The sequence below is a fragment of the Salvelinus namaycush genome, chromosome 2 (assembly GCF_016432855.1).
Source record: "Salvelinus namaycush isolate Seneca chromosome 2, SaNama_1.0, whole genome shotgun sequence".
NCBI lineage: Eukaryota > Metazoa > Chordata > Actinopteri > Salmoniformes > Salmonidae > Salvelinus > Salvelinus namaycush.
The window spans coordinates 59359785-59374585 of record NC_052308.1 but is presented as its reverse complement, the minus strand read 5'-3'; the positions used below and the strand labels follow the sequence as shown (position 1 = coordinate 59374585).

At 42.2% G+C, this 14801-nt stretch overlaps 1 protein-coding gene across 4 annotated transcripts in view; it reads left to right on the top strand.

The window, feature by feature from the left end:
* The window catches only part of LOC120065174 (serine/threonine-protein kinase MARK1-like), a 76901-nt gene that overhangs the window by 47373 nt on the left and 14727 nt on the right, over positions 1-14801 (top strand). For 2 of the 4 annotated variants that reach the window (XM_039015967.1, XM_039015958.1), the window contains exons 4-8: positions 4792-4840; positions 9831-9896; positions 10381-10451; positions 12744-12800; positions 13043-13279. In XM_039015967.1, the coding sequence (XP_038871895.1) occupies positions 4792-4840; positions 9831-9896; positions 10381-10451; positions 12744-12800; positions 13043-13279 (480 nt within the window). The remainder of the gene's footprint in view (positions 1-4791; positions 4841-9830; positions 9897-10380; positions 10452-12743; positions 12801-13042; positions 13280-14801) is intronic. The other 2 variants (XM_039015984.1, XM_039015975.1) reach the window with 2 other exon arrangements.

Here is a 14801-nt window from a genome sequence, read left to right as displayed (position 1 = left end):
AACTGTTTGTTGTTGCATGTTTTCAAAATGCATGGTCTACTGCCTCCAGCTCATTGCAAAGGGGCGTGTGACGCGCTGATGAGGCCTGCCTGCGATTTGATGCTGCTGCAGCAGCTCTTGCGCTGTCTGACATATTTTCCACTCATAGGATCTGTATCTGCATGTTGTACGCCTGTGATAAATCAGATACATAAGGAATACTGTAGCCTACACAGTCTAATTTTAATTCAATTTAATTTCAGTGCCAGTCAAATGTTTGGACACACCTACTTGTTTAAGGGTTTTTCTTTATTTTTACTATTTTCAACGTTGTAGAATAATAGTGAAGACATCAAAACTATGAAATTACACATATGGAATCATGTTGTAATGAAAAAAGTGTAAAATATATTTTAGATTCTTCAAAGTAGCCACACTTTGCCTTGATGACAGCTTTGCACACTCTTGGCATTCTCTTAACCAGCTTCATGAGGAATGCTTTTCCAACAGTCTTGAAGGAGTTCCCATATATGTTGAGAAATTGTTGGCTGCTTTTCTTCCGCTCTGCGGTCCAACTCATCCCAAACCATCTCAATTGGGTTGAGGTCAGGTGATTGTGGAGGCCAGGTCATCTGATGCAGCACTCATTGTTCTAATAGCCCTTACACAGCCTGGAGGTGTGTTGGGTCATTCTCCTGTTGAAAAATAAATGATAGTCCCACTAAGCGCAAACCAGATGAAATGGCGAATTGCTGCAGAATGCTGTGGTAGCCATGCTGGTGTGCCTTGAATTCTAAATAAATCACTGACAGTGTCACCAGCAAAGCACCCCCACACCACCACCTCCATGCTTCACGGTGGGAACCACATGTGCGGAGATCATCTGTTCACCTACTCTGCGTCTCACAAAGACATGGCGGTTGGAACCAAAAGGACAGATTTCCACCAGTCCAATGTCCATTGCTCGTGTTTCTTGGCCCAAGCATGTATCTTCTTCTTATTGGTGTCCTTTTAATAATTTCTTTGCAGCAATTTGACCATGAAGGCCTGATTCACGCAGTCTCCTCTGAACAGTTGATGTTGAGATGTGTTGGATACTTGAACTCTGTGAAGCATTTATTTGGGCTCCAATCTGAGGTGCAGTTAACTAATGAACTTATCCTCTGCAGCAGAGGTAACTCTGTGGCGGTCCTCATGAGTGCCAGTTTCATCATAGCGCTTGATGGTTCTTGAAATTTTCCGTATTGACTGACCTTCATGTCTGAAAGTAAGGATGGACTGTCATTTCTCTTTGCTTATTTGAGCTGTTCTTGCCATAATATGGACTTGGTCTTTTACCAAATACGGCTATCTTCTATATATCACCTCTACCTTGTCACAACACAACTGAAGAAATTCCACAAATTAACTTTTAACAAGGCACAACTGTTAATTGAAATGCATTCCAGGTGACTACCTCATGAAGCTGGTTGAGAAAATGCCAAAAGTGTGCAAAGCTGTCATCAGAGTGGCTACTTTGAAAAATCTCAACTAAAATATATTTTGATTTGTTTACTACATGATTCCATAAGTCTTATTTCATAGTTTTGATGTCTTCATTATTATACTACTAAAATATTGAAAAACCCTTGAGTAGGTGTGACCAAGCTTTTGACTGGTACTGCAAATTAAGCTATAGACAAATAAGCATGACCAGTCATATGTATTTCCACCGACCGGTATTTTCATCAATGAATAAGTTCAAAAGCCTTTTCTCTATGCTTTTTAAAATGGCTGCCTACAATCGCTCAGACTGCTCTATCAAATATCAAATCATAGACTTAATTATAACATAATAACACACAGAAATACGAGCCTTTGGTCATTAATATGGTCAAATCCGGAAACTATAATTTTGAAAACAAAACGTTTTATCGCATATACCCTGACTGCGTGCAATGAACGCAAGAGAAGTGACACAATTTCACCTGGTTAATATTGCCTGCTAACCTGGATTTCGTTTAGCTCTAAATATGCAGGTTTAAAAATATATACTTCTGTGTATTGATTTTAAGAAAGGCATTGATGTTTATGGTTAGGTCCTTGTTGGAGAAACGACAGTCCTTTTTCCGCGAATTCGCACCGCATCGATTATATGCAACGCGGGACACGCTAGTTAACTACACATGGTTGATGATATTACTAGTTTAACTAGTGATTTTGATTGATTGTTTTTTATAAGATAAGTTTAATGCTAGCTAGCAACATACCGTGGCTTCTTACTGCATTCGCGAAACAGGCAGGCTCCTCGTGGAGTGCAATGAGAGGCAGGTGGTTAGAGCATTGGACTAGTTAACTGTAAGGTTGCAAGAATGAATCCCCGAGCTGACAAGGTAAAAATCTGTCGTTCTGCCCCTGAACAAGGCAGTTAACCCACCGTTCCTAGGCCGTCATTGAAAATAAGAACGTGTTTTTAACTGACTTGCCTAGTTAATTAAAGGTGTATTTTTTTAAATAAAATAAAACTCTGTCAAATTGGTGTCCAAAAATACCGATTTCCGATTGTTATGAAAACTTGAAATCTGCCCTAATTATTCTGCCATTCCGATTAATCGGTCGACCTCTATTGTGTTTATAATTACATCCCTGGTATAACCAAGAGAACAGGCCAGTCTGATAGGCTTTGCAAGTTTTCTGTCATGCAACGCAGCGGTGCCAGAGAGGGGAAAAAACGGCTTCGCAACGATCATGCTTGCAGCTTTACAGCAAAGAAAATGTCTTGTCTCTAGCTCAAACGGTTAAAGAAATTGCTCATATTACCGGAGCTATCTTTTTTTCCTTTCTGTGTGATTTCGCACACATTTGATATAATTTCACAAACCATGTCGTGGGCTGTTTTTAAAGTTGGGAGCAGAGTGTATGTGAGTGTTTGAGTGTCTTTTGTTAACTGAAGAGTAAAAGTTGAATGCAGCGTTTTCCTCTTACTGCCACAATGAAATGCAGATCATTATCAATGTCTATTCCTTCCAGCCAAATCACAGGCAGGCCACTCGGAGGCTCCCGAGTGGTGCTGCGGTCTCTGGCACTGCATCGCAGTGGCATTGCATCGCAGAGGCGTCACTATAGACCCTGGTTCGATCCCAGGCTGTATCACAACCGACCGTGATCGGGAGTCCCATAGGACGGCGCACATTTGGCCCTGTGTCGTTAGGGGAGGGTTTGGCCGGGGTAGGCCGTCATTGTAAATAAGAATTTGTTCTTAACTGACTAGCCTAGTTAAATAAAGGTTAAATAAAAAAATAAAAAGTATGAGCAAATTAGCGATTCTATGCAGTGTTCTATTATACAGTGTGACGTTAAATTCAATATGTGTTGTATTGAGTAGAAGTGTGAATATCGGTGACAGGATTTTCGTGGAACACGTGCATAACATTTAGAAAACATGAACAAGTGTCAGGACAGGGCAAACAGGACGGTAGGCCACTCATGTTTTTTCCCACCGTGGTATCGTGATACTTGACCTGGTGTCATATTGTTAGTAAAATGCTGCTATCGTGACCACTACAGACAATGTGGGCGGGTGGCAGGGTGAATGGAATTTTTCCGGTGCTGGTCATCGTTTACCATCTGGGAGAGGAGGGAGTGGGGAGGAGAGGACAGACAGCCAACACATGTTACAGCACCCTGTCACGGAAGCTGCCTAATCATCCGGGTAACGGTGCGCCACAGAGACTGTTGCCGCGCGGATCCCCATTAGCCATTATGGTCTGTCAAACACACACAGTAAGCGCACGCACACTATTAATTCACACACACACACACTCAGATACAAAGCCTGGCAGCCATTAGTCTCTGAAGCGGTGACAAATTCGCTGCACACATGAGCAGTCAAAGATGAACATGCTAATATGTTCTACTACACTTCAGCAGGCATGTCAATCATATCGCCAGCTCTCTTTAAAGCAAGTATTCTAGTTACTCCTCTGGAAAATGTGTATGTGGACTTGTTTGATAACATTCAACTCTTGTTCTGTTACTGTTGGAATTAAAGGGGCAGTCCAGAGGATCTATAATTAGGTGTTTCACAGCAGCTGCCCAGCAATGGTATAGACTGTCTGGTGTAGTACATGTCCAGAGGTGTGCTGTTTAATCTCATTGAATGGTAATACCCAGAATGCAGCATCCAAGTTTTGAGCCTAGACAGAAGTTTGATTTAAACTCAGTTACAGTATCCTATAGACCACTTGTGTAGTTAGTGATGTACACCCTAAGCCGCACTCGGATCTTTTCTTGAGCAGATGGTCAGGGGGCCTACTTTGCGTGGGAATTCTTTGGAACATATTTCCAAAATTAAATTCACTTGGAGCTGATTTACTGGTGTTTTTTTGTCTTTATTTTCCAGTAATAATAACTCATTTTAAACTTTTATTTTTTTTTTTGCTCAGAAAACTTGGGTGGCCAGATAAAATCAATGCAGCTGCATTGTCATCCAAAAAACACTGATGCAACTACTCGATGATCTGAATGTGGCCCTGTTGTGTTGGGCTTTTTTAAACGTCAGTGAAGCTCTTGAACACTCACAGTACCAACAAATTATCGTTGGGAGATGACAATAATATGCTCCAGTCATTCCAGTCAAGATACAAAGTCAACTTCTGTGCAAGAATACAAAGTATTCTCTTATCTCACTTTCAAAACTGATTTTGTTCTTGGTTATTTTGTTTCCTTGATTTCCGTGATGGAAATGACAAACCATCCCTGACAGTGATTTTGATTGCAGAAGATTATGATTGTAGATGACCTGACATTTGTCTTTCTCTCTTCTTTTCACAGCTCTTTCGTGAAGTCAGGATCATGAAGATCTTGAATCACCCCAATATTGGTAAGACCAAACAACACATCTATTCTATCCTAACAATGCAAGGTATTTTCAAAAGCAATGCCAGTGTCAAGCGAGATTGTACCGTATCCATATTACTCCTAATGCTACCGTATTAACCCTAATACTAACTCTACCATATTACTCCTAATGCTACCGTATTAACCCTAATACTAACTCTACCATATTACTACATATACTTATAGCAGCACTTAACACGACTTCTTTCAAAACCTCCTATTGTGCAACGTCCAATTCATTTGTATTGCTTTCCATACTCTGTGACATGGACAGTTTTGAGAACAGCACTATCTATCTATAAAAGAAAAATGGAATATCACCCGAAGACTTGACCTAGGATAAGTACATGTATGCCCTTGATGTTGTATTGTCTTCCTATTCATGTTTTTATGCTACTTCTTGTCCAGAGCAAAACGGTTTACTCTATCAATCGGACTTGCCAGGCTAGATAAAGGATACATCAAATTAAAATAGCCAACTAATAACAAGAAAACTTGATGGAAAGCGAAGCGGCATTCCAGGATGAAACGGCATTCCAGGATGTCGCTGTGCAGTGACGGATAGGGAAAAGGGAGCCTTATTGGTATGATTTAGTTTTTCGCCCAGATCCCATTCCGGTTGACTTTGAGATGCTCCTTTTCTGCGCCGGTCCATTCCGGCTACCCAGCGGGGGGGTCGGAATTACTCCCATAAAACATAATTTGGACTGACCGCTGGGCGATGGCGTCATTAAGACTCCGGGCCTGGGAATGATTACACAATACACACGCACACACTTCAAGGCAAGGGCAGAGATTTATCTGAAGGTAACCATTGTCCCTTAAAAACCCCAGACTCGCCTAGTCGCTTTTTACAACCTAATTATTCACCAACAGATCAATTTCTTTAAGCCATGACTGGCATTTACTGTCCTTCTGTTTTTGGATTATGATTCCAGTAGTGATGCACCGATATTACATTTTTGGCCAATACTGATATCTGATACTTTCCTTGCCAAAAAAAATATGATACCGATATTTAAATATTAGTGGCCTTTTAAGCATTCTAGTACAGTTAAATTAATTCTAGTACAGTTAACACACACACACATGGACGCAGCGGTCTAAGGCACTGCATCTCAGTGCAAGAGGCTTCACTACAGTCCCTGGTTCATATCCAGGCTGTATCACATCCGGCTGTGACTGGGAGTCCCATAGGACGATGCACACTTGGCCCAGCGTCGTCCAGGCCGTCATTGTAAATAAGAATTTGTTCTTAACTGACTTGCCTAGTTAAATAAAGGTTACACACACACACACACACACTGACAAAATATTTTTTGTTGGCATTTACATATGTCCCCATTACCAGTAAAACATCATCAAAACCTATTTCTTTCACTTACTTGCTGTGCTGTAAAGTCGTTTAATTCTCAACCAGGATTTCTATGGAACACTGTTTGGGTCTTTGCGTGTAAAAAAAGATACACGTCAAATAACACTATTTGGCGTGTCAAATAAGCTTGCTGCCCAATCAGGACCTGAATATGACCGTATGTCACATAATAATTTAACGAGTTCATACATTTTTTTATATAGTTATTACACATTGATTACACTATCATTCATATTTCATATGTCACAACGGTTAATCAATATGAATGCTATGATGCTGATAAAGTTGTCTTGCACACCTATGGTGCTGGTCAATTTTTTAAAAAGCTAGCTAGCTCATGGATGCAAACAATGTTCTTCCCCAAAAACATAACGAAACATCTGTTTCAGTAGCTATAGTAAGCTAGCTAACTATATAGCTAGGTGTCATCCAAAATAACCCTCATTTATAAAACAGTTCTTATTTGATTAATGGGCGGACCCATCTGTGTGCTAGCCACAATAAGGATTAGCCACAATAGTGGACTTTGCGGTTAGCCTTCAAAATAAATGTATGGCATAGTTCTACTATTTGTATTAATTTGCATCACTGTCAATGACATACTTTTATTTTGAAGGCAAACGGCAAATTCCACTATTGTGCCTAATCCTTATTGTGGCTAGCTTCACAACACATAACCCGGTCCGGTCGAGAATCACTAGCCTGATGAAGCAAGCTGGCTGCTTATAACATTAGCTGGCTAGCTATTTAATTTCATGAACTGAAGTTCAATTTCAATAGGCAAACAACAAGTGGCAACCTAGCTAATACTTACTCACAAGGATTCCTAAATTATTGCTTAGAATAATGACAATGACTGCAGTTTCTACTGGTCGTTGTTTTCAGGCTGGTTGTATTGGTGCTAGCTAGGTACCAAGCTAAAGCTAGCTACCCCAGAAGTTGCAGTCGAACAAATTATGCTTTATTACCAACGTTCGTGGCCGGTGTTTGCTTGTTTGCAGACTTTTTTGCACAGCTTTGATAGTGCTACTATCTTTTTTTTCTTCCATAGTATGTATGTCATGAAGCTAATAGCAGTGACTCTATTACTGTGTAACTCCGGTAGGGCAACGTCTGAAAAATAGCGCACTTGGTAGTGCTCGACCAGTCGGCGAAAGCCAACGTCACCCACGACAGAGAACGGTTGAGTGTCAAGGGTAATGAATTCCATTATCTTGGCTTTAATGGATTTTGCCTTAGTTGTCTCGCTGAAATTTTCTTACTCTTTCAAATGACTGCTCGACTTGTTGACTGCTCGATCCACACAGCAGACATTGTGGGCTAGGTTAGGAACGCTGTGTTGCACTTGTAGTCATTATGTACCTACGTTATATAGGTATGCACGGTAGCTTTGACATCGGTTTTTAACATCAGCGTTAACTAGTCTTCGGGCCGATACCTATTTTGGCATTTTTAACTAATATTGTCCAATTCCGATATGTTCACCGATATATCGTGCATCCCTAGTTTCCAATCATGGTAATGTCTTCACTACCTTTTTTTATTGTTGTTCAATTTAGACAGATTCACATTTTTAGAACTAATCCAAATCATCCCCACCTCTGACCTGATGGGAGCATGTCGAAGCAGTAGTTGAGTGGTAGCCTGAGCGCCAGTCTGTTTTAGCTATCATGCCAGCTCTTTGTCATGTCAAACATGTTTGGGTTGACAATGACCACTATGGAGTTGGTAAGAGCACAAACAGATCTGGGACCAGGCTAGTTGAGTGGGTGGGCAGGGCTGGCGATTTTTATTAGGGTGGCTTTGCTCTTGATAGCTGGCTCATTGTTTTAGGTGGGATAGTTTAGGGGTGGGTTGGGCAGGCAGGCAGTCGCCGATATTGAATCTTAGAGGCCATCTTCTGCCGTTGTGCCCTGGTGCAGGTCACTTAGGTTCTAAACTGCTCCTGGGATGTGCATGTGGCTTTTTGAGGAGTTTCAATAAAGCAGAAGACAAATCTCTGTTTCCTTAAGAAAATTGACAATTAAGTAATTGCCATTATGTTGTAATATTGTACATTTTACTTGAGTCCAGCCCTGATCAAAGCTTCAGTCTCTTACTACCTTTCTCTTTTCCCGTTCTGTGCCCAGAGTAATGAAATGAGTGTGACAGGAAGGGGGTCATTTCATTCCTTTACATGTAGAAACAGACTCGGTGTGCTGGTCTCCACATTGTCATGCAGCTGTATGTGTCTACATGTGTGTGGGGCTGGAAGTGTCATGGCAGGAGATGGCTAGATGGAAGGGGTTGGTGTGGTTTCGCTGTAGTTCATTGAAAAATGTATTTGTCTGTGACGTATGTGTGTGTGTAAGTCAAAAGCGCGCACGCACACATCATGCCCCCCACGTGCGTGTGTGCGCGTTTGAAAGAGCCTTTATGCATCCAGAGCAATAAGGAATGAATCACTTTCTTTGTACAACACATGGCTTTGATAGTTTTTTTTTCTCCATACACACAAAAAGCTTATTTCTCTTAAATTGTATGCACAAATGTATTTACATCTCTGCTTTGCCAAGATAATCCATCCACCTGACAGATGGCTTATCAAAAAGCTGACTACGGTGCACCTAGTGCTGGGGACAATAAAAGGCCACTTTTTTTAAATGTGTAGTTTTGTCACAACACAATACCACAGATGTTTTGAGGGGGCGTGCAATTGGCATCGCAGTGCTAGCGTTGCCACGAGAGATTCTGGGTTCGAGTCCAGGCTCTGTCGGAACGGCCGCCCGCGACCGGGAGAACCATGGAGCAGCGTACAATTGGCCCAGCGTCGTCCGGGTTAGGGGAGGGTTTGACCGGCAGGGATGTCCTTGTCCCATCGCGCACTAGAGACTCTTGTGGTAGGCCGGGCGCAGTGCACGCTGACACGGTCGCCAGGTGCACGGTGTTTCCGGGTTAAGTGGGCATTATGTCAAGAAGCAGTGCGGCTTGGTTGGGTTGTATTTCGTAGGATGTATGCTCTCGACCTTCGCCTCTCCCCAGTCCGTATGGGAGTTGCAGCGGTGAGACTCTAACTACCAATTGGATACCACAAAATTGGAGAGAAAACAGGGTAAAAATTAATAAATAAAGATAATTGAATTTTCATTTCTCTACCATAAGCCAACTCCAACATCGTTTTAGAGAATTTGGCAGTACGTCCAACCACCCTCACAACCGCAGACCACATGTAACCACATCAGCCCAGGACCTCCACATATGACTTCTTCACCCGCGGGAGTATTTCTGTCTGTAATAAAGCCCTTTTTGTGGTAAAAACTCATTTTGCTTGGCTGGGCATGGCTCCCCAGTGGGTGGACCTATGCCCTCCAAGGCCCAACCATGGTTGCATCCCTGCCAAGTCATTTGAAATCCATAGATTAGGGCCTAATGAATTTATTTCAATTGACTTGATTTCCTTATGAACTGTAAATCAGTCAAATCTTTGAAATTGTTGCGTTTGTTTTTGCTCAGTAGATGCACCCTTTTCTTCTGTTAGCTAGTATTTGACAGGATGTGTGTTCTCCTCATTGGCTATCCTCACTCATCCACTATTTCTCTTCTCTCCTTTTCTCTCCAGTTAAATTGTTTGAAGTCATTGAGACTGAGAAGACACTTTATTTGATAATGGAGTACGCCAGTGGTGGTGAGTATGAACAAAACGATGGATGAATAAAAAAGGACTCTGTTCACTATAATGCTTCCCCTCCATGCACAGTATTTTATTGGGCAAGTGATAAAAAATATGTTTTGACCAAAATCATATTTTCCCGGTTCATTAAGCGCACATTCTTTCTTTTGAGACATTCGTATCTTTTGCGGGCACCTTTAAGACTAACTGTACTAGCACAGTGGTAGACATCTCCCAGGTCTTGGAGAGCCGCATTGTGTGCATGCTTTTGTTCTACACCAGCTAAGATGCCAAATTATTATAATTATTCTGGTACAAATTGAATATTCTAATTTAGCTGATGACTTGAATCAGGTGTGTTAGTTGGGCTGGAACAAAATCCTGCACACCTGCGGCTCTCCAGGACCGGAGCTGCCGAAGCTTTTTGGTTTGCGATAGATGTTTCCTTCCTCACTCCAGACCTCGCTCTCTTTCTTTCTCGCTCTGTGTCCCCATCCAGGTGAGGTATTTGACTACTTAGTTGCACATGGAAGGATGAAGGAAAAGGAGGCTCGGGCCAAGTTTCGCCAGGTGAGTTACTGCTAACACACACACAACTGCAGACTCTCTCTCTCTCACACACACGGACACTCCTGTACGCTAACACACACTGACACACAGAGTACAGCGACACACACTGCTGAAAACAAAAACCGCTGTGTGAAGAGGTGCAGCAATGTCACCAGCCATATCCTCTGTCATCAATTTCCTGTGGGGAGAGAGGAAAGGAGAGGGGAGAGAAAGCGGGGGGGAGAGGAGACCCCTTCCTTCCCTGACACAGGAGTCGGGTCTGTGCTCAGAATAAATAGATGAGCTAATGACCTCCTGGGAACAGACAGCACGTGTGTGTGTGTGTTCATGTTCTACAGGAAAAGGGAAATGAGCTACCTAGTCAGTAGTTCAACTGAAATGCGTCTTCCTCTTTTAACCCAACCCCTCTGAATCAGAGAGGTGCGGGGGGGCTGCCTCAATCGACATACACGTCATCGGCGCCGGCTCTCTATTAGGCTGTGTCATGTCAGTGAGTTCTACAGGCGAGGTTGGGCATGTCTCTTACAGTTTGTGTGTATTCTACAGCTCAGAAAAGTGTGTGTGCGTGCACGAGCATATGTGTGCTCAATGACATTCCCATATCTGTTACTCAGCGCGAACAGACCTCATGCTGATTCACCAAGCAGAAATACAGAACATTAGAAATACTTTATTACTCCCCTAGTGCACTTCTGTCTGTCAACCCACACTGGCCTCTAGTGGTGGTGTTTTGGCATCGCAGCATCCTGGTGTGACTAAGTGAAAATTTGACTTAAGTGGAAGCTAGGATTTCCCCTTAAGTATGTAAGGTTAGTCAATGGCCCTGTCTAGAAACGGGTCCTAGGCCTTTCCCCTAGACTCTAGTGGTAGCCCTTAAGCATAGCACCATTCTTTATGAAGTGTCTCCCAAGTATAAAAGGTTTGTGTTGGTCAATGGCCCTGTCCAGAAACAACACCTAGCCCCTATCCACTACCCACCTCAGCACATTTGTAGATCTGAAGCGATTGGATACATGTAAGGAACATGGCAAAAAAGTCTGAGCGCAAGATCAATATATTACTATATTGCTGACACCTATCCAGTCCTTTCAGATCTACCTAGGGGTCAATATGGAATTGCGCAAAAATCTAACCTTACTCAAATACCTTTTCTTTGGTAACCAGACGTCCACAATTTCCGGGACAGTCCCTGAAAAATGTAGCCCTCGAAGAAAAAAGCAACTCTGAAGTTAAAATGAGGCTTATATTTAAATAATCAAACTCTGTATCCAATCAGATTTTCATGTAAAAATTATGTCTTTCACTGTACCCAGCTCGTTTGCTTCTGCGGCTTTGGCACGGGCCTTTTATGGAATAATTTTATCAGTGATAACCAACATTGTAACCACCGCATGAACGACCATGCCCATGGCCAGAAAGTGCCTCCAACAGCATAGTTACCAAACTTGGGTGATTTAAAAAAAATTACAAGATAGGCTACGATTAAGAAAACTGTATAGGGGTAATCCATTTTTCACTCAGCTAAAATCTGGTCACCTTAGCTAACAGATCAGTGCCTATATTAAGTGTCTCAGAATAGGACTGCTGATCTAGGATCTGCTTTTTAAGATCATAATGAGATAATACGGACAAAGGGGACCTAATTTTATTTTACCTTTTTATTTAACTAGGCAAGTCAGTTAAGAACAAATTCTTATTTTCAATGACGGCCTAGGAACAGTGGGTTAACTGCCTTGTTCAGGGGCAAAACGACAGATTTGTACCTTGTTGGGGATTTGAACTTGCAACCTTTCGGTTACTAGTCCAACGCTCTAACCACTAGGCTACGCTGCCGCTGGATATACTTTATGAATACGCCCCTGGAAAATGTGTGGTGTCCACTTCATTTTAGTGTTGTCCTATCCAGTCTTGTCAGAATTGATGATTAGCGTTGGCATACCTTGAGGGAGGAAGGATGAGTTATCTATGTGGCATTCAAACAGAGTACCCTATCTCTAGGACTGAGGAGAGATTTGATTAGCCTTATTGCTAGGAGGCTAACGCAATCCAACCTCTGCTGGGAATGGGGACTAATTAATTTGAAGCATAGTTTAGCGGCTAATGCTGACTAACTGTAGAGCTTCATTAGCCGTCAGTAGAGCAATAGCGTAGCAGCTAAATCTACCATTGAGATTTGTTAGCTTAGCTCGGTAATTTGTTGATTAGTTAAATCAAGTGTATTAATGCTGGGGTATAACAAAAATCTACACCCTGAGGGTCCCTCTACAACTGAATTTTCTCTCTCTCTTTCAGATTGTCTCTGCAGTGCAGTATTGCCATCAGAAGAGGATCGTCCACAGGGATCTCAAGGTGAAAACCAATACCATACATGCTGCTGTAGCATTGAAACTTTGATCCATCAAGGGTCACACACACATTGTCTGTCTGTGACTCACAGTCTGAGTGTCTCTCTGAGTAGACATCGATCGACAGATTGAGAGACAGGCTCTGACTCTGTCTTTCGATCAATGTATATCCGTCTGTCTTTCTGTCTGACTGCTGTATCTCTCATATACACAGTTACTCACCCCCCTCTCCCGATTTCCCATCAGGCTGAGAACCTACTCCTGGACGCAGACATGAACATCAAGATTGCAGACTTCGGCTTTAGCAACGAGTTTACCCTGGGCAGTAAGCTGGACACGTTCTGTGGCTCCCCGCCCTACGCCGCCCCGGAGCTGTTCCAGGGGAAGAAGTATGATGGACCCGAGGTGGACGTCTGGAGCCTGGGGGTCATACTGTACACGCTTGTCAGCGGTTCACTGCCCTTTGACGGACAGAATCTGAAGGTGTGTTTGGTGGGGGGTGGTTGTGTGTGTGTGTTGGGATTTTGGGGGAATTTCTGTATGGGGCTTATGGGTCATAATATTATAGAAGCGACGATAGTCGCAAGTATTGGTTGAAGATCAGTGTTAAATTCAAATCTCCATATCATATCTAAGCCAATATGACTCCAATCTCAATACAAATTATTAAATCAACTTTATTGGAGGTACACAACACACTTAACCCCCCTATAAAGTGACCATTGAATTTACGAATGCCAGATTGACTGAGTTTGTGGGCGCAAAGGTTTTTATTAAATGTGTAATTTATCGAGCTCACGTGCACATTTCCATCCGTTAAGAAACAACGATGTGCTACCTTTTTGTAGCATTTCTGATAATGTTAACATATTTTTTTTGCAGAAACTCAGTTCTAACACCGGGTCGGTTGCCCAGCAACAATACAGCTGCTTGCACCATGCTGCCAGTCATAAGAAGTGAATGCGAACAAACCTATGCTACTGTATATAGCTAGCTATATGGTGGTATTCAAGATGAGGTTAATCAATAAATGCAAACAGATATTTTGATTAGCTAGGTAGCTAACTAGCAAAGGTTACCTAGCTAACGTTAGCTTGCTTGTACAAAGTCCAGCAGCTAGCCTCTGTAGCTAGCTAACACCAGTCAGCTGAAAGCCTGCTAGTTAATGAACAGGCAAATAAAGGTAGCTAACCAATGAATGTGGTTTTGTTTAGCTAGCTATCTAATGTAACGTTATACCAGTTAGATGAAAGCTAACGCTGGCTAGGTAGCTAACCAACAAGCGAGGAAAGCTAGCTAGCTATATTTAGCCACGGGAGGTTTTTCACATAAGTCATCATGTGTTAACTGCTGATCTAGACCCTTGGGTGTAATCGGAGCACAAACAAATATGCACAAAAAAGAAGTGAACGTCATTGGCTGCTATGAGAGCCAATTTAACTTTAGCTAGCTAAGTAACCATAGCCAATGTAAAGGTTAGCTAACGTTGATAGCCAGATCATGCACCACAATATATCATTCTTTCTTACGCAAAATATAACTAGTTAGTTAATGTCACTTTTGGAAACTGCCAAGCAAATCACTTTCATTTGCACTGCACAGTCCAAGCTATGGTAACGTTAAGGCAAGGTAGCCAGATTTCAGACAGGACAAACACTGCAGTTAGCTACGCTACATTACCTCTACTAAGAACAACCAAGACCACAACACAAACCATAGCCGAGAAAACAAATTGCTTTGTTAAGAGACACTAAGTTAGCTATGTTGAACCGCATATAGTAAATGATTGAACCCCGAACACACATATAAAGATAACCTCAGTTGTGCATTCCCAGGCTAATAGCATCGCTGTTTCAAACATGTGTTGAATAAATTCCAGCTTTGGCATGATCTCCCTCGCCTGCCGTCTTGACATTTATAACCCAAATGTGTGCTGACTGATCAACACTGTGTCAAATTACTTTTCAGTGTGTTCACAGAAAACCCGAAATCACCACCCACAAGT